The sequence below is a fragment of the Hypomesus transpacificus genome, chromosome 14, assembly GCF_021917145.1.
Source record: "Hypomesus transpacificus isolate Combined female chromosome 14, fHypTra1, whole genome shotgun sequence".
Taxonomy (NCBI): Eukaryota; Metazoa; Chordata; class Actinopteri; order Osmeriformes; family Osmeridae; genus Hypomesus; species Hypomesus transpacificus.
In genome coordinates this window covers 8,601,389-8,619,583 of record NC_061073.1, presented here as the reverse complement: position 1 = coordinate 8,619,583, position 18,195 = coordinate 8,601,389, and the positions used below count along the sequence as shown (strand labels likewise).

The 18,195-nt window shown below is 44.2% G+C and overlaps 2 protein-coding genes across 6 annotated transcripts; one reads left to right on the top strand and one right to left on the bottom strand.

The window, feature by feature from the left end:
• The first annotated feature begins 359 nt into the window (after window positions 1–359).
• tnni1c (troponin I, skeletal, slow c) lies at window positions 360–4,997 on the top strand. 2 transcript variants are annotated; one of them, XM_047033744.1, is made up of 9 exons: window positions 360–376; window positions 2,072–2,132; window positions 2,252–2,255; window positions 2,425–2,463; window positions 2,896–2,937; window positions 3,060–3,191; window positions 3,439–3,528; window positions 3,954–4,139; window positions 4,378–4,997. In XM_047033744.1, exons 1-9 carry the CDS (start codon window positions 370–372, stop codon window positions 4,474–4,476), a joined length of 660 nt encoding a protein of 219 aa, XP_046889700.1. In that variant the 5' UTR covers window positions 360–369; the 3' UTR covers window positions 4,477–4,997. The 2 variants fall into 2 exon arrangements, with proteins under 2 accessions (XP_046889700.1, XP_046889701.1); XM_047033745.1 differs by lacking the exon at window positions 360–376 and adding an exon at window positions 1,821–1,923.
• Window positions 4,998–5,973: 976 nt separating this feature from the next.
• On the bottom strand, window positions 5,974–17,600 carry b4galnt3b (beta-1,4-N-acetyl-galactosaminyl transferase 3b). Of its 4 annotated transcripts, none has more exons than XM_047033702.1 (20): window positions 17,090–17,599; window positions 14,448–14,494; window positions 14,280–14,348; window positions 13,503–13,598; window positions 13,337–13,427; window positions 13,074–13,174; window positions 12,892–12,959; window positions 12,005–12,083; window positions 11,821–11,887; window positions 11,477–11,614; window positions 11,253–11,362; window positions 11,057–11,157; window positions 10,743–10,804; window positions 9,174–10,566; window positions 8,786–9,039; window positions 8,530–8,683; window positions 8,352–8,424; window positions 8,026–8,179; window positions 7,688–7,814; window positions 5,974–7,585 (listed from the first exon to the last, which is right to left on the bottom strand). In XM_047033702.1, exons 1-20 carry the CDS (start codon window positions 17,223–17,225, stop codon window positions 7,474–7,476), a joined length of 3,432 nt encoding a protein of 1,143 aa, XP_046889658.1. In that variant the 5' UTR covers window positions 17,226–17,599; the 3' UTR covers window positions 5,974–7,473. The 4 variants fall into 4 exon arrangements, 3 of the variants coding, with proteins under 3 accessions (XP_046889658.1, XP_046889659.1, XP_046889660.1); XM_047033703.1 differs by having other exon boundaries at window positions 14,448–14,491; XR_006957045.1 differs by lacking the exons at window positions 5,974–7,585; window positions 7,688–7,814 and having other exon boundaries at window positions 8,088–8,179; window positions 8,504–8,683; window positions 17,090–17,600.
• Between the last annotated feature and the right edge of the window lie 595 nt (window positions 17,601–18,195).

The window sequence follows — 18,195 nt, the reverse complement described above, 5'->3', positions numbered from 1 at the left end:
ATTCGAACAAAAACACGCTTTATTTGAATGGATATAATAATTGATATAATAATGAATAAAAAATTAAGTCAGTGTGTGCTTTTTGACTTAAGAGCTTCATTCGACCCAGCCTGATATTTTCTGCTAGGTGGATTTATATGAGCCAGTCTTCAGTTCAACCTGCTTTGGGGGGGATGTGAAAGGATAGGTTGATATTTTTGGGAGTGAGTCGTACACAGATATTCATACCATCCTAAGAACCTGGTGCTCGCTCTGGTCCCAAGGCACCCTATAAAAGGTCATATATGATGGACTGGGGCCATCAATAAAGTTTCTGTCGGTTGGATAAGCAGTGTGCTTTATATTTGATGTCGGTTTTGTGGGGATTTCATGAAAGGTGATTATGGAAAGAGTTGAAATATTGGTTCATGCTTCTGTTTCCCCTTACATTTGTAAATTGTAGAACTGTAAATTCCAGACTGGGGAAAAGGTTGGGTATGCAGACTGTGACTCTAGAATGAAAATGAAGATGCAAGTTTATTAAGCACCTTTATACAGGTGCCTTTTTACAAATCCAGCTAAAACTAAATGGTAAACAGACAGCGCTTTCTGGATGGTCATATAGAATGGGTGCTTCTTAACCAGTAGTCAACCCTTTATTATCTTGGTCTATGCTGGCTGTTGGCCATTCCAACATCGTAACTGTCTGATGGATCTCTGGTGTAGAGGGACATAGTGTATATGTTCAATGCCAGTGTTTTACATGGTTTGTGACACCTTATACATACGATTACAACTTGGTTAGACACGAATAACTGTTGATTGCACACATCAGATGGCCCACCAGTCAGTGTTTATCCCTTCATCTCACCATCTGACCAGCTACATGGCCTACACTACAGTGCAAAGAGTTATGTGGTTGAATGTGATGCTAGAAACACAAAATGTTCTCAATCACAGTCAGACATTCCAATTCAGAGTTCTAACCCCACGTGTGATCATGTGAACTGATCCCAAATCTTCAGAGGCTGGGACAATGTAGAGACTTTTACATTAGAGGACTGGAGAGAGTGTTGGGGCTGGGAATACAGGGATGGAATCTGGATACTTGTAGAAAGAGAAAAGGAAAGATCACAACTGTAGAATGGAATTAGCTGGGGCTCGGGACTTGGTAGGGAGAGGGCTTTGGCTAAAGAAAAGGTTCAGGTGAAGAGATTGCCTGGGTTGGAGGGAAGGTTGGAAAGAGGGCTGGGGAAGCTGGCGCCAAGTTAGTCTGTTATGTTTGATAGATAGTGTAACAGCTGCTTGGCATAACTCCTTCGCAGACACAATGTGACGGAGCATTGTGTAAAGGACAGATATAGCAGTGAAGGTTAGGGTTAGGGTAAAATAGCTCAGACATCTGCTATGGAAGACCTCAAACCGAACCTTCCATCTTGTACTTCTCAGAAAACGTAACAGTCTCTCTCACACACACACCAAATACAGATACACACATTCCCACCAACACACAAACTCATAAACAGGGTGAAGGTTTACACTTCTTGCAAAATAGCCTACTTGAAATGTTAGTAATGTGTAATTATAAAAAATAAAATCAATCTACTGTGTACATCCAACTATATATTTTATTGTTAATAATCATTACAATTATTTTCCAATGTAATGCTAGATTTGATTTAGACTACAGATTAGGTCACATCTTTCTGTGAATGTATTTGAAAGGTTGTTCAGCTAACAAGCGCATCTTTTCTGATAATCCCGCGTGACTGACCGAATGATCAGCGGTGTTATCGTGTCGCTGGGCGAGTTTTACATATTGCGCGGAGGCGACCTATGTTGCGGCGCTATAATTAACACGCGCTATTTTGACGCTCGGATATAACCAAAGGCTACGTCTCTCTAGTGTAGTAGAAGCCCAGAGCATCCTTTCGCAGAACCAAGGTACTCCCGTTGATCATTCAGTTTATTACTGGCATCAATCATAGTTTATTATCTTTGTGATTAAGTGTCCAGTTGAAGGTGATTTATTGCTGCTCACATAGCCTATACACTTTGGTGGCCGTGTTTTCCTTTTGCTTTATATTATTAGGGAGAGTCCTACCTGGCTCACAGACTTTCCTTTCTATCGAAGCCTCCACAATGGCTGACGAGTAAGTAATACTTTATGTCTTTTAAAAGTTGATTACCTGTTGCTTTAAAAACGATCTATGTTTTTGTATGATTCCTTATCGTTCTTATTTTCTCCCTCGAATTCAACATGACATCACAGTGATGTGAGTTTTCCTCAACATTTATCAACCATTAGTATTGCATGAAGCAACGTGCCTATATTGTATGAATGTACAAGTATGATTAATGTCAAACTGACTTTCTGTGTTTATTTATATGTGGATGTGAGGGATGACAAACTGACTGTCCTCATGTGTCTATGTCTATCCTCAGGAAGCCCCCATGCCCATGGCTCCTAAAGCAGAGGCCAAGGTACAGTATAGTGTGTTACCCCTGTCGACAGATTGTCTGCAAGATTAAAATGTCCCAACCTCCTACACTCAGGGTTGAAGATCTTAGGGTTAGGGCTTTGCGCTGATGTTGAGATAGTTGGTGGAACTGTCTGGCTGCCGCTACAGCAGACAAATGAGAAACTATGGGGCCACTAGCTGTGCAACTAATGTACAGTATGTTTAAGACTTGTCACATAACAGAGTGACAAGTGCTATTGTTGACCTATTTCAAACCTGCACCTTGCATAGTTTGAACTCCAAGCATTTCTAACTGATTCTGATGTTTTTATTTAGTAGGACAACATTAAACATTCATTGACACAATGTGATACATCCAGAACTGAATATTATATGATCATTATAATAACAATATATTAAACATTACATTATTTTAATTGGGTTTTGTTTGTAGCCCAAGTCAAAGATATCAGCTTCCCGCAAGCTGTCACTCAAGGTAAAAGCTCAAGAAGTTACAGTATATGACAACAAAACAGACCAAGAAAATTGCACCCTGCACTTCTACACACTCATCCAAGTCCAGTTGTGTTTTCATTCAACCGTCCCAATCCATCCCAGATACTCCTGTTGACACGTGCCATGGAGGAACTCGAGGCAGAGACGGTGGCGAGGGATGAGGAAAAGGTTCGCTACCTGGGAGAGAAACTTCCGCCTCTGCAGGTGTCTGGCATTCCCCTGGAGGACCTGCAAGTGAGTGACAGACACAGCAAGGCCACAATCAGGGCGGGATCAGGAGAATCATGAGGCTTCTCCCTCAAATCAAATACACCTATGAATACACCTCATGCCTTGATGGAGAATTAAATGTAAGTGGATTGGACATATGGTGTCGACTCCAATACAGGGCAGGTTGCATCCCCTTAAATGTTGACAGATGCATTACCCCTTGAACATTAATATAGACTTTTGTTTATGTATTGCTTTGGTTGTTGTTTAGAAACTGTGTAAGCAGCTTCATGCCAAGATCGACGTGGTGGATGAGGAGCGCTACGACTATGAGGCCAAAGTTGTCAAGAACAACAAAGATGTATGCCTTCAATTACACACTTCACCATCAATAGCTACACACCTTCATATAGCTCGAGACACTTCCATACCCATGGACAAAAAACATACGAAACATTACAATAGGGGGTCAGATGGCTAAGCGCTTTGGGAATCGGGCTACCAATCAGAAGGGTGCCATTTTGATTCCTGGCCGTGCCAAATGACGTTGTGTCCCTGGGCAAGGCACTTCACCCTACTTGCCTTGGGGGAATGTCCCTGTACTTACTGTAAGTCGCTCTGGATAAGAGCGTCTGCTAAATGACTAAATGTACATTGCCTCAGGTAGATGGACATGAAGATATTAGAGAAATTACACCAAAATAATAATTAAGAGAATAATTTGAATCTTGCAGGTTAGCATATCCTCATTTCAATCATTACGATTACAATACATCCATGATCTAGATCCATGAGTTGAAGCTGAAAGTGCTGGACCTGGGTGGGAAGTTTAAGAAGCCTGCTCTGAGGAAGGTGAGAGTGTCTGCCGATGAGATGATGAGAGCTTTGCTGGGCTCCAAACACAAGGGCTCCATGGACCTCAGAGCTAACCTCAAGTCTGTGAAGAAGGAGGACATCAAGCAAAACGAAAAGGTACTAGCATGGCGACACACACACACACCCATGCATGCATATACGCACACACACACACACCATCAACGCATACGTATTGGCTGACGCACAAAGCCCCTTGCATTGTTTAACAGGTCACATGCTTCAGTATGAGTCATGCTGCAATGACATGAGTTGTTTGTTATTTCTTGGCACATAATTCATGCGTACACTTGTTAACTCTCTTGTAACCATCTGTGGTCTGTTTTGCCCCTCACAGGAGATGAACTTGGAGGTGGGTGACTGGCGTAAAAATGTGGAGGCCATGTCTGGCATGGAGGGCAGGAAGAAGATGTTCGATGCTGCTGGTGGCCAATAGGATGTGTTCTCACGACAGAAAGTTGATGACTACACAGAGATGGTGGAGAAGAGGAGCAAGGCAAAGAGAACAGTGAAAGAGGGTTAGGAAGTACAAGCAAGGTTGGTGTAGATTGATAGGACAGGGGGTGAAAGGCAGATATTTTAGTTGATTTCTACAGACATGCGATATGTTTGAAGTGCAAAATCTCAGGTTGTAATAATGATGGCCCGAGGACTTGAAAACAGTCATCTGTGACAGAAACCACTTTTGGCCATGGAAAAGAGGAGTCGAGAAAAGAGAGAAATTAGGATGTTGGCTCTCTGATTGCAAAAAGGGATAGAATACCTTATTAAAAAGTGTTAATTGAGCAGTGAGGGTTAATTAGCCTTGTCAGTAAGCCTTGTGATATCAACTACATAAAAATCAGAAATGGTGTCAGACCCTGGTTCAGTTTCTGTTCATGTCATTGTTCCTCTTGCTTAGTATCTACTGTTGCATGCATAGTATATAGCATATCTATTAAACAGTCTCTTTCCTAAGTGAAGGCTCTCTTGTAACAAGTATTTTTCTCAAACTAGGTTCTTTTTTTATTATGTATATTTCAAGCAATGCTTGTGTAAACAGCCAAATGTTGCTGCCACATGTAAATGACAATAAACTTGTAAATAGCCGCTTGTTCTATTTGAATTACACAGATGGACTAGAGTAAGCTGGGATTGAAATAATTGCAAACAATAAAATATCCCATACATGAAGTTTCGTTTGTAGACAAGGCCACTAGTCCTTAACTATTAGAATGGCAGTCGTTTTGCTGTCATGGAATTTCAGACAGACCATTGTAAAAATATTAAGCAAAACCCCTCCATCATCATGCATGAAATGTTTTGTTAGACACACCATCAGAAAGGTCTGCATACGTATATCATTATTATTATCAAAGCAATTATTATATATACAATTCACATTACAATATATAAGTCTCTGTAGTCCTGCTATTTAGTAGGTATGTTACAGAGACATATAACTTTCTTACTCATGGTTTACAGAGCATCTGTTCTTCATTGGAATGAATACCAGTCCAAGAATAAACAAGGGACATCCACACACACCAGGATACAACCTTGGGGTGACATATTGAAGGACCTTTATGTGAAGCTTGAGTGACAGGGTGAAGTCAGAGGCATCTAAGTGATGCTGAAGGCCAATATTGTCTGCATACATGAAGTAAGTGTGGTTTGTGGGCCATATTTGTGCAGGTGTGCTACTCCATTTAAAGTTCCACTAAGGAAAGTACATCTCTAAATCTCCCACAAAAAAGCCTAAAAAAAAGATAAAATAATTAGCATTATTAGTCAGAGAATCGTGCAATCATGCGTCAACGACAATGTCTTGCATGGCGTCATGACCTAAAAACTGTGCAGCTCTAACACAGTTTCTCTTAATGCCAAATACATGTGGGGAATGAATACCCAGAAGTTTTACAACTGGAAATGAATTATTTTCATGACATGCAGGGAAATTAAAACAATTTCTTTATTGAATTTGTCAAGACCGTAGATATTTTCCTGAGAAAACAGGTAATACCCAAATATACCAAAAAAGGAGAAGGACGAGGTAACATAGAGTGACAGGTGAAAGACCAGGAGGCCATCTTGTATCCCACCCGTCCCGTCAGTCTCAGATTGCGAAAGCCCCGACATCTTTGTATTTGTACTCAGGACACATCATGTAATAGAAAGGACAGGCTCTAACGGGGAATGTGAAATGTAGCAAAAAGCTGCCTTGAAAACAACATTTGATTTATACAGTACAAAACATCATATGCTTGGGTTTTTCATTTACAGTTTTTTCTTCTTCCTAAATCCTTTACCATCTGACACGTTTTTCTACAACATATGGGGATATTCAGACGGATGCAAAATGACCTTTTACTGTCTATTGCTTCACCCCCCAGATCTGGGCTACATCTAGAATACATGAGGTGTGGATCCTGACTACCCAGTCTGGATCCCAGAGGGCCTCACCCTCCGCACAGGGCTGATGATCACATCTTTGTTTTTAGCAAGTCACTCAAGACCCTTGATAATGGCACCAGTTCTACCCACCTGATGCTCATTATAATTATCACAGAGAAGGCACATCGTTACATTCAACAGGTTCGATAAAGCACATTTGGTTGACGTTTGATGCTTTGTCTTAATCCCTTTACCCCCAATACCTGAATAAATATATTGTATATTACAAGTCTTATTTCATCACTCGATCCAATTAATTCATATGTCAGATAGTCTTTCAAAAAGACGTTGGAAACATTCCTGCAGTGACAAAACATACCAGTCAATAAATATTGTCATTGATACAATAAATACAGTCTCAATCTTGTACAAACAAGGCCCTTTGCAAATCTACAGTGACCAAAGCAAACACCTGCCCACACAGGCACAACCAAAATTCAGCCAACAACAAATATACAGTCGCAATATGTGTCCGTGAGTAGCTGAAATATGTGTGTGTGTGGGTGTGTTTGTGTGTGTACGAAGGTGTTCCTGAGTAGGATTGGACAAAGGCCATCGTTCCCTTGGTTAAATCAGCTTAGCACAGTGCAGGTTATAATGCTCCAACCCGGAGCATAGTCAACAGTATTATCTTCAGGCACTGGTGAACACCGATATCGCTTCGTAAATGATTCTTCATCACTAGTATCCTCTTAACGAAGGATATCAAAAAGGCAGTCATTCAGTAGTATAGCATGGATAAAGTACACAGTTTTGTCTTACAAAAACAATGATCAGTAGCATCTTCCAGGCAGTGATCTACAACATCAACTCATGTAGTCACAGTTTCTGAGAGTTTGAGTGACAGGAGATACATCTCAATCCTGTATCAGGAATCACCACAGTCCTGCCCTTTTGACCCTTTGTCAGTGAGTATTGGTCAAGGTATGGCAGGTAAGGCAGGATAGGCCGGGGGTAAAGTGCACTGGTCGCCATGGCCTTGCCCATGGCATTGTCATGGCTACGTGTTGTTGTGTTGTGTGCGTCGATTCCACATGCCACGCTTTGAGTGATAGTGATGCATGAAGTTCCTGAGGTAAATCCTCTCCACCTCCAGACCTGACTGCAGAAGCCTAAAACAAAGGGAGAGGAACAAAGCACGTTTCAGGAACTATATGGCTCTGTAATATAACAAGGTTTTGTATACAGACACACACACACACACACACACAAACCTGTCCAGAAGTTCCCAGTCCTCTCCTCCCCAGCGGTCTTTGAAGTCCTTGGTGTTCATGCCTCCTGCAGCATCCAGATCAGACTTATAAAGCCCCAACAAGCCAAAACCATTCACCTCCCAGTAGCCTGTAACAAACACAATCTCATTTGATTTCAGAATTCATGAACACGGGACGAACACTTTAACACATTATGTTTGTATCGTGTATTCAGATGCACATATTTACATTTACATGTATTCATTTAGCAGACACTTTTATCCAAAGCGACTTACATTTACATAACAGACGTATATAAAACAGTTTCGATAGGGATGCGCGTGCGAGCGCGTGTGTACCTCGGGGCTCTGAGGGCGTGGCTCCACAGTCCAGCCTCATGACGATCGGAGCGAAGCCCATGTGGCCCTCCACACAGTGTTTCCTCACGGCGTCGATGATGGAGGGGGGGAAGTGGATGTGGAGGTCACACAGGAACACTATGGTGTGCTCGTCCTGCGAGGGGCAGAGGCAGAGGGAGATGGACAGAAAGAGAAAGGGGGGTGGTTTGCGGACGGAAAGAGAGAGCAATAGAGATGAAACCAGGTAATTGGATGAGGGGGGTCGACGCCTTCTTGCCCTCTCCTTTTGGTGTGCGTGCGTCACAGAATGATGAGGTCGTACTCACAGTAATGAGGTCGATGCCTGCCTGTAGACCAGCGGAGCGCTCAAAGTTCCCACTTAGCTTCACGTACTGGTACCTGGCACGGAAAGTAAACGTGGCTTCACAATAAAGGCCTTTAATAAAGGTGACAATAGACTGGTCTGTCAGGCACGCACCATCACACGGCTGCACGCGCACACACCTGGGGAGAGTGGAGGTGAGCAGGGCTTTCTCCACATCCATGTCAGTGCTGTTGTAGTCAGTGATGATGAGGTTGAAGTTGGGATCTTGTGTGTCACGGTACAGGTCCTCCATGTCCACTATCAACTGCTGCACCCAGCGAGCCTGATTCTTAACTAGCAAGCACAAGCACGCACACACACACACACACACATACACACATCAGAGGCAGAGTAGGGTGTGTATGTATGTCCTGTGAATGTACACTGTTTAAGTACCTGGTACTATGAAGTGGACCATGGCAGTAGGATTCCAACGAAACCCCACAGGGTTGCATAGCACCGTTTCAGGGACGTGTCGAGGGTACTGTTTTCCCCTGGAGCGTGGTCGGCGAATCAGGGCATAGATGTAGTGTGACAGGCGCAAGTGTTGTCCAGTCAGATCCTTGAGTTCCAGCTCGAGGAGGTACCTGCTGCCCTGGGCTCCGTCTACACGCCTCTCCACATTCACCACCCTGACGAGGGAGAAACGGCTGGGGATGGACAGGGAGCAACACATACGTTATATCGGGGCTATAATGTTACGATTGTATCCTCACACTATAGCAATCAGACGAGCACACAGGCAATCATCACACACACACACACACACACACAATAAGCTCACTTGTGGTGCCTCTTGTTGAGTTTGTCGATGAAGGTCTTGACGATGGGGAGGGCATCGCTGGAACGCATCAACAGGTTGCCTGACACGTTACAGCGCAGGTCGATCCAATCAGAACGCAGCATCTGCAGGTCCAGGGGGGTCACCTGGAAGGTCTGATCCCAGTTCACCTCAGGGTCGAAGACAGGCGCCGGAGTGAGGTCGTAGGCCATGTCGTCCTCTCCTGCCTCCTCCTCTCCATCCAGGCCCCATAGTTGGTCTTCCACTCGTATGTCTCTTTCCCCTCCTCCATCTCTCTCTCCAATCGCCCCCTTCTCCCTCCTCACCTGAGACCCCCCCCTCTCCCCTGTGCTCACAGCAGGGGGCGGGGCCAGGCCCCTGTGGACTGCGTCCAGAACTAGTTGTGGCGGTGAGTCCAGTTGTCTCTCTCGCCCCCTCTTCCTGGCTGTAATGATCCTGGGCTCCGGCCTCCCCATGGGGGCTTCGGGGGTCTCAGGCCGGGGATGGATGGACCGTGGGGTGGCCACAGGCTGTCGCAGCCTGGTATGGGTAACCTTTGCCTGCATCGTTCTGGAAGAAGGGGAGGGAGAGTTGGAGGCATCCCTGGCTGCAGGCGCAGGCTGCAGATGTTTGACATGCTGGATCAGCTCAGCCCCGCCTCCTTCACTCTGCTCTAGCTCCACCAGGGGGCGCTGCACCCTTTCCGCTGTTTTGTCTGTTGGCCTCTGGAGACCCTCTCTCTTTGGTGCTCTGTCTGTTGCTGCTGGTCTCTCAGCTGCTTTGAGCTCGTCTCCCGGTTCTGGTTTTTCTGCTGCTCTCTCGGATGGTTTGAGTTTGTCTCTCTGCACCGGTCTTTCTGCTGGTCCGTCTACAACTTTCTCTTCTGGTTTAAGCCCGTTTCTCTCTGCCGTTTTTCCTTCTGGTCTCTTCACAGGTTCGAGCTGGTCTCCTTCAGCTGGTCTTTCTGCACGTACAAGCCTCTCTCCCTCTGTTGGTTTCTCTGCTTGTTCAAGGAGCATTGTCTCTGATTGTCTTTCTGCAGGTTTTAGCTGGTCTCCCTCCTTCAGTACCAGCTCTTTCACTAGCTTCTTTTTCTCTGGTCTACGCTCTTGTACTCGTTTCTGCTCCTCCCCTCTCTTCCTCCTCCTTTTACCAGTGTGCAGCACTGTATCTAATTTGCCCCTCAATGAGGGGCCGTCTACAGGTCTGCGCGGGAGCACCGAGAAGAGTTTGCGCTTGCGTTTCAAAGTGTAATCGTCGTAGTCATCACCGTAGTCAGGCAGGACGGCGTTGTCTCTATCCTGGCGGAGCCTGGCTCTGAGCTGGGCTTCCTCCGCCGGCTCTTCCTCCTCCTCCTCCTCATATGGAACCAGCTCTTTCTGGTTTAACCCAAAGTCTGGAAATATAAAAGATGAAGACAGGAAGAACATAAGAACAAAAACATTGGAAGAGACAGAGAGAAAGACAGAAACGTAGAAAGACAAAAAGGAAGCGGGGAAAACAAAGGGTGTGAACGTGTCCAGTGTGAACGTTGTATTTCAGCAGCAATAGTTCTTTAAAACAGCAACCTACTTCCTCTGACTCTGTCCAGCCCCTCTGGCCTGTCAAGTGTCATATACCTGGAGAAACCAAACCTAGGGACAGAGGGAAAACAAGAATACACCACGTTTACAGGGATAGAAAACCTTCAGCTCCCTCCCCTGTCCTCAAACATTTGTACCGTCCTTCAATATGGCAATGCCTTTTCTATGCTCTGCGGTAACACAGGGCCCTCTGCTGGTGACAATCAAGACATGTCCAAAGTTGAACCCCACCACTACGCCCTCCCACCACTCCCTCTAGGGGCCTTCTCCTCTCTCCCATCTCTCTCTCTCCAGAGGCATCACCTCTCGAGGTAGAGGGGACTCTCGTGGTAGAAGCACGTGTTCTCTGCCTCCATCTGTGTCAGGCGTGTGTGGTCGTTCGGGTAGATGTAGGACATGTGGACCTGAGGGAGGGACAAGCCAAAGCGTGATCTAAAAGGGCTTTGACGCCAGCCAAAGTGCACACGCATCATCAAGGAGGACGGCGAGGTCCACTTACAAACTGTAGGCCCTGGTAGCGGAGCAGAGGGAAGCCTTTGATGGTGTAGCTGGGATTGTAGGAGCAGTCTGGCAACATACTCTGGAGATACCTGTGGTCAATCAGAGGGACTGCATGCATAGACACATACACACACACACACAATAGGATTCAAGTAAGAGGACTTCAGTGCATATGTGCCACAGGGCTTGTGTGTGTGTGTGTGTGTGTGTGTGAGTTCTCACTCTGGTAGAAGGTGTCTCGGGGATCTTCCCTTAGCATGTCGGCGTCACTGTTGCTAGGCTGGCTGCTGGGGGAGCCGGTGTGGCTGGCGGCGGTTTGTGGCACGTGAGCGACATCGCTCATCTTCAGGGCAGACTCATCTGGGAGGGGAAACAGCAGGGGGAGAGACTGACGGCCCAGATTCCGTTCTCTGCTCCTCGCAGAAGGCGAGGCCAGTGGTGGACATGCTGTGGTTCAGTACGTCTGCTTTAGGCTGTGCTACTAGAGGGCTCTAAAGACAGAGGCAGGAACAACGGGCATCTGTGTGTGTATGTACGTGAGTGTGCGTGTGTGTGTGTGCTCTCACCGGTGTAAAGAGAGATATGCTTGGAGGAAATAACCGCAAATTTCAAGCCTTCCTGATTCAGTTGCCACTGTGTCAAAACAAACACCATAAGCAAATGTCACACAAATGTGCGATTTCGACAAGCACTAACAAATAGATGCTTGGTAGTACAGGAAATGGTGAAGGAGAGTCATGATTCACTCACCGCCACCTCCATATGATCTGTCCCTCTGTCATTCTGCTTGTGAATCACCTCAAAGAAGTACTTTTTTTGTTCAGACAGCCTGAGATCCAAATGATATCAATTAAAACAATGTATCGTTCCATCTATAAAAACACACAAAAACACTTTCTTTATCCCAAGGCTCTATTGGGCTCCTCCCATCGTTTCTCATGGCTTCTACCCGTCACCTGACTACATTTTCCTCACACTTCCTTCAGTCACTCCCTCCATAACCTCCTCCCCCTCCCCCTCACCTGTTACCTGGGTTTCCCCACACCTCCTTTGTCCCTCTCTTCTCCTCCCTGCAGCTCATGCTTGATTTTGACTTTGCTTAGTCAGATTTAAACCCACATCCTGTTTGAATGATCAACACACACATGCATGTGCGCACATGCACGGCTGTTCCTTCTCCAGTGTTCCTTCTAGCTCTGAGCCTGGGCAAGCAAGGGAGGAAAAATAACTAAAAAACAATACCCCCCCACACACAGACGCGCATACAACCCCAGCTAAAAATAACTCCCTACCCAGGGTGTGTGTAGGGGAGTCTTAAAACACATACTCTTTCAGTATTTCAAACGGGACCCTGATCAAGGGAATATATATATATATATTCAACATATATATATATACACATATATATATATATATATTCAACATATACATACACATATATATATATATATATATATATACATATATACATGCACATATACATATATATATATATATATATACACATATACATACACACACACACACACACAATATCTACACACACACACACACACAATCAAACACACCATATTAGTTCAAATGTACTGTATAATCACACACATGCACACACATTATAGTTAGCACGTTTAACTCACCAAACTGGTCTGGATATTTGACTGACATACTTTTCAAACTCGCCTGGAGCTGTCCATTCAGATCCCGTCTGAGAGCAAACATCAACATCCTCATAAGTACACAGATTTTTCGCTCAAAAGACCAACGTACACAAATTATGTAAATATGTGAGAACACAAAATGCTAGAACATCCACACTCACCTTTCCCACCCAGGCCAGCAGCTGCAGGTTGAGGGGGGAATCGTCAACACTCAACCAGAACTCAGAGTTATCATCAGAGCTCAGGGCAAACACAAACTCTCCTGAGAGGGGCGATAGAGACAGTTTGAAAGAGTACTTCATAGTTTTAAGATTACACCCCTTGTAACACATTAATGAGACTTGGTTCAAAGTCCATCAAGATATTGCAAGCAAGACACTGCACGAGAGAGAACGAAATAGAGAGAGATGAAAAGGAACTGCACCATTAGTATAGGGGTGGAGGAAGCCAAATATCCTGAGGCCATAATTTGTCCATCGGGGGGAGACGGCAAGTTTCTTCACTGTGGTTCTTGACTGGACAGAAAGTGTGGGATGTTAGAGTAGTGATCCCAGTTCAGACGATACAGTGTGTGAGAGAAAGGGACTCACGTGAGGGTATAACGGGTAGTGCAGGTTTTTGCGGAGCTGGGCAGTGGAGCTGCCACACCAGTCTTCAAAGATGTGCAGGTTGGCCTGGCCCTTATACTAGACACAAAGTGTTGGGGGGGGGGGGGGGGGGGGGGGGGGAGAATAAGATGGAAGAAACACGTCCACATCTCCCTTACAAACAACATACAGCACACTACACCAACTGGACCTCCGGACTTTCAGCTGTGGCCCAGATAAGCTGTAAACCTACACCTCTGACAGTGCCAAGGAGACAGTGATATTTGAGCCGTGTGGGTGTGTGTGTGTGTATGTGTGTGTATATGTGTTCCTATCAAAGTTTAAAGAAGGGGTGGAGAATGTTATTCGAAACCTAATTCATGTACATTTACATTGTCTTCTCAGTTGTGCAGTATGTCCCAGCAATAACAGCTGTAAGCATTGTACACACTATGACACCAACACATGATTCAGTGATCTTAGCCTTTAGTATGAGCTGAAGGACCTCTCAGTAGAGCTACTACTGGAACAGTTGGAATGTGTTATACTCCCTGCGCAAATACATTTTTTTTATTTTTTTATTTATTTATTATCTGTCTTCTAACACTACAACCTAATTTAGCAGAAACATGCAACTTCACATGAAATGCTTCCCAAGCAGACACTATAACACACATACTGTATTACACACACAGTAACATAAACAAGACAATAGGAAGTATCCTAAAGCGTGACCCTACGTAAAGTAACTGCCACACAGCATTGAAAAGAAAAACAAACCTCTGGTCTCCAGTGTTGTGGGGTATAGCTTGTGCGCCAGACTAGATCAGATACATGGTCTCCCCCAACCTAAAACACACACACATAAACAAACACACACACGTTAACAGGAGAACCATGTAACTCCCCCTTTTCTGTTCCTGTCTATCCTTTGTCATCCTTTGTCACCTCTCTCCCTGGGGCTGTCCTTCTCCAGGTGCTATCTTCATTGGCTGCTGTGAAGAGATTGAAAATGGGTTAGAGGAAGCACCTTCAGCAAAATATGCATGTATCTGAAGTATTGCTGAGAAAGTAGATTGACAATCATTGCTTTCCTGTTTGGTTTTCCAAATGTATTAACTAATAAGTGTATAATTTTACATGGTCCCCAAAACTGCTAGACTATGAGATTATAACCCATGAATTGAAATGGTATATAAGAATAATATCAGAAACCAATCTTAAAAATGATATTACATTTGAAACAAGAAACGTTCCAGAATAAGATCAAACCAAATAATTGTTGGGGGGTTTTGTCGTATGTGTGTTATGTGCAAATTGAATATCTTAGGACATCTTGACCCAATTACCACAGGGAACCATGCAAGGGCCTTCTAAGACCAATTTTCTCAGGATGTAAGGCCTATATATGCATTTCAGTTTGAACACATAAATGGCTGCCTTCAACACAGCCTAGTATTTACATTTTACATTTATGCATTTAGCAGACGCTTTTATCCAAAGCGACTTCCAAGAGAGAGCTTTACAAAAGAGCATAGGTCACTGATCATAACAACGAGGTAGTCCCAAACATTGCAAGCAGCCAAAACATGAAGCATACATTGTGGAAAACTAAACAAGTGCCAAAAGGGAAGACCCATAAGAGCATGCAGTTATACAAGTTACAAATTAAAACAACATGAACCACAAAAAAGTGCAGGACTGTATCTGTAGAAGAACAATCAATAGTAAAATATTTCACAGCGAGTACAAGACTTAACTTCGTTATAACTCACCTACAAGAGCAACAAGTCACTCAATATATATTATTCACTCAATATTTAACTGAAGTACTAAAACTTTAAGTAAATACCTAACTATAAGGATCTATGCTGAACCAAATATTGGAAACGAACAAAGGTTTAACTGTTTCAGAAAATGGAAATGAAAACAAATAGAAGCAGTAAATTCAATAAGTATACAGTTGACAGATGGAGGGTGAGGTTGGATTTTCCTGATTACACATTTGTGAGAAACAGGCAAACAAACTCTTTAAGTGGAAGTTGAGTGTCAGTTGTGTGCGATGCACACACACAACGGACGAAAACAATTCATCTCATCACGGAAAGAAAGTCAGACACCCACTGAGTTGAAACAAAAGTGACTCGAAGACCTCAAAGCGTTCGTCACTCGAGTCATCAAAAATGTCTCCAGAAATACAGAGAAGGGATGTTTTTTAAAGATTAAATCTGGATGTGTGTTGTGAAGGGAGGAGAGTCAAACTACCAATGGCCTAGTATGGTCTGTCATTATCACGGGGGTGGAGGCACGAGTGCACACACACACAGTATTTTATCTGCACCACAAGTCATTTTAGAATGTATTTTTAACGGGGAGGTATAAACTGTTGCCATGCCACATAGGCTTACTTGACATACCCTGTCACAAATTCTGACTGAAGAACTTGCAACAGTTTAAGTTTCACATGGGGGAAACCAATGGGTCTAAGAGTTTATGTGCAGCTACAACTAGCCTAAATAAATGTGATCCTTCCTCCACTGGCAGTCTGGACTCCTCTACTGTTGTGGTAATATCATCACTAACATCCAATTAGAGTTTCATCCAAAATCAGAAACGTACTTGAAATTCCATTCAATGAGCACGTGCACACACACATAAATACCCTCTCTGGACGCTCGTTCAAGAGACAGTTGGTTTTCTTGCCCCTAAGAATACCCCCATTGTGAGTAGGGGGCTGGAGCCTAGGAATGTGTGTGTAGCCAGATAGACCTAGAATGTGGCTGCTGTCACACAGAGGCATGTGATTACATGTCTAGCTTTGGCCATATAGACATGGGTTGCTGCTGTCCCCTCAGCACACCAGCACACCAGTACACACACACACACCTAGTAATTACGCTCTCCCTTCAAGACACTGTTGTCCCTTTGGAGCCATTAGTGTGTTTAGGTGGGTGCCTCTGTGTGTGTACAGATGGGGGCTGGGGTTTGGATCCCCTGTGTGAATCTACACATTCCCTTGAGGGTAACCCTCGTGGCCTGACCCTTCTCAAGACTGGCTGTGTGCAGAAGTAGCCTACAGAGAACAGTTGGTGGACACAGCTGAAAGGAGTAAAATGACTGCATGAGCACAACGGAGGGTTTTTGTCTTCGCCCCCAAATTACAAACAAACAATAGTACTGCCTGTGTTCCGACTTTTTCTCTCTCTCGTGTTTGAGGTCATACAGTCATAACAGACATACTGTTGAATGCGGTTTACTTTTACATGGGTTGACTACCATGGAAACCTTGCATTGGGGCTTTTTTGAGCCGGATGTCAATGGTGTGGATTTCATTAAACTTTCATTAACAGACGAGGGTGAAAGTAATCTAAGATGTCTGTCCTTGGCAGGTGTGACTCCAGGAGTGCCCTCTCACTCCCCTTTAACACATAGTTGTTTTCCGATCAATTCGTTTTCAGATGGAATGGCTTGGCATGCAAGTAGACGCACAAAACACTTTGATAAATAAACACAAAGTTGGTGATCGGAACGCCTGATAATAGAGAAGATAGCTCGTTGGGAGCTTCCTTTCCCGTAGGTAAGCTACTTACGGGTATGCGAGCTCCATGCATTTGCTGCAACAAACTCATGATACACGGCGACAGCTCCAATTATCAGAATAACTCCGAAAAAAATGTATTTGCCGTTACGTCGAAGTTTCTTAAGAGGAAAAAACGAGTTGATCATTTTCTTAACGAAACCTTTAGAGAATGTATCCGTGTCTTTTTTTTCTGGACGGTTGTCCAGTTTCAATTTGACATTAAACGGCGCCCAGAGCTCTCCGACGTTCCGGGAACGCTGAACCTCTCATCCCGTAATCCCAGTCACCAAGTATCTGGTACCTTGAATTCAATTCCCCTTTGTTTTCTTTCTAGCACAGAAGTGTGATGGGTTGCTGACAACGACTATTGTCGCTAACTTGGCTACACAGCTAACACCTGACACTGCAAAGTCTTCTTCACGGTTCACTGCGCTCGCCAACGGAAAGCACCCAGGGCGCAGGCAGTAAGTAGTTGTAGATGGATCAAGGGGCCTCGATTCACCCACCACTTGTCCCAGTCAGAGAGACGGCGAGATTCAGGGGTGGAGTCACATTGGCCGCACCCACTAGCTAGTGAATTTACCTAAGAAACAGGTAGGCTAATCTAAACGATTTCTTTTGAAAGCACCTGTATTGCCATTGTTTAAGGAAATCTACCTAAAAGTAATTGATTGCTAGGCTATTACGAATGAGAAGCACCAGGTAGCTAAAACGAATAAAACAAAAGTAAATTAACTTAATATAAATTCAAGCCAAGTTAGCGTATACAAAATGTTTGTCACGTAAAATCGCTGTCACAGAAGTTCTTGGACTACACGTAGATACAACGTGGCGCCAGTTTGCTCTAATTCCTTTATTATGCAGTGTAAGATGTATATGTGTAGCCTAATCAAAAGAATGGCTTGTATTGTGTGCGTAAAATGACACCGCAGATGGCGGTAAAATGACCCTGACGGTGACCCAGTTGCGCAAGGGAAAACGGGACCCAATTCTCTCTCACTATAAATTCAGAGTTTACCGTGGAGACAAATAAACGGAGGGACCCAATTGAGAATACTAAGATGCATTGTTTGTGTAACATAGCCCATAATTTTTTTTTTTTGTGGGAACAGGGGC

Excerpts from the sequence above, each read along its gene's own strand:
- tnni1c (XM_047033744.1), top strand. Across the intron at positions 2,938-3,059 it reads CCCGCAAGCTGTCACTCAAG|ATACTCCTGTTGACACGTGC; the intron begins GTAAAAGCTCAA and ends AATCCATCCCAG. Across the intron at positions 3,529-3,953 it reads TTGTCAAGAACAACAAAGAT|ATCCATGAGTTGAAGCTGAA; the intron begins GTATGCCTTCAA and ends TCCATGATCTAG.
- b4galnt3b (XM_047033702.1), bottom strand. The coding sequence starts at position 17,225 with ATGATCAACTCGTTTTTTCCTCTTAAGAAACTTCGACGTAACGGCAAA. Across the intron at positions 13,599-14,279 it reads CACAACACTGGAGACCAGAG|TATAAGGGCCAGGCCAACCT; the intron begins GTTTGTTTTTCT and ends CTTTGTGTCTAG. Across the intron at positions 11,363-11,476 it reads CCGAGACACCTTCTACCAGA|TCCCTCTGATTGACCACAGG; the intron begins GTGAGAACTCAC and ends CTATGCATGCAG.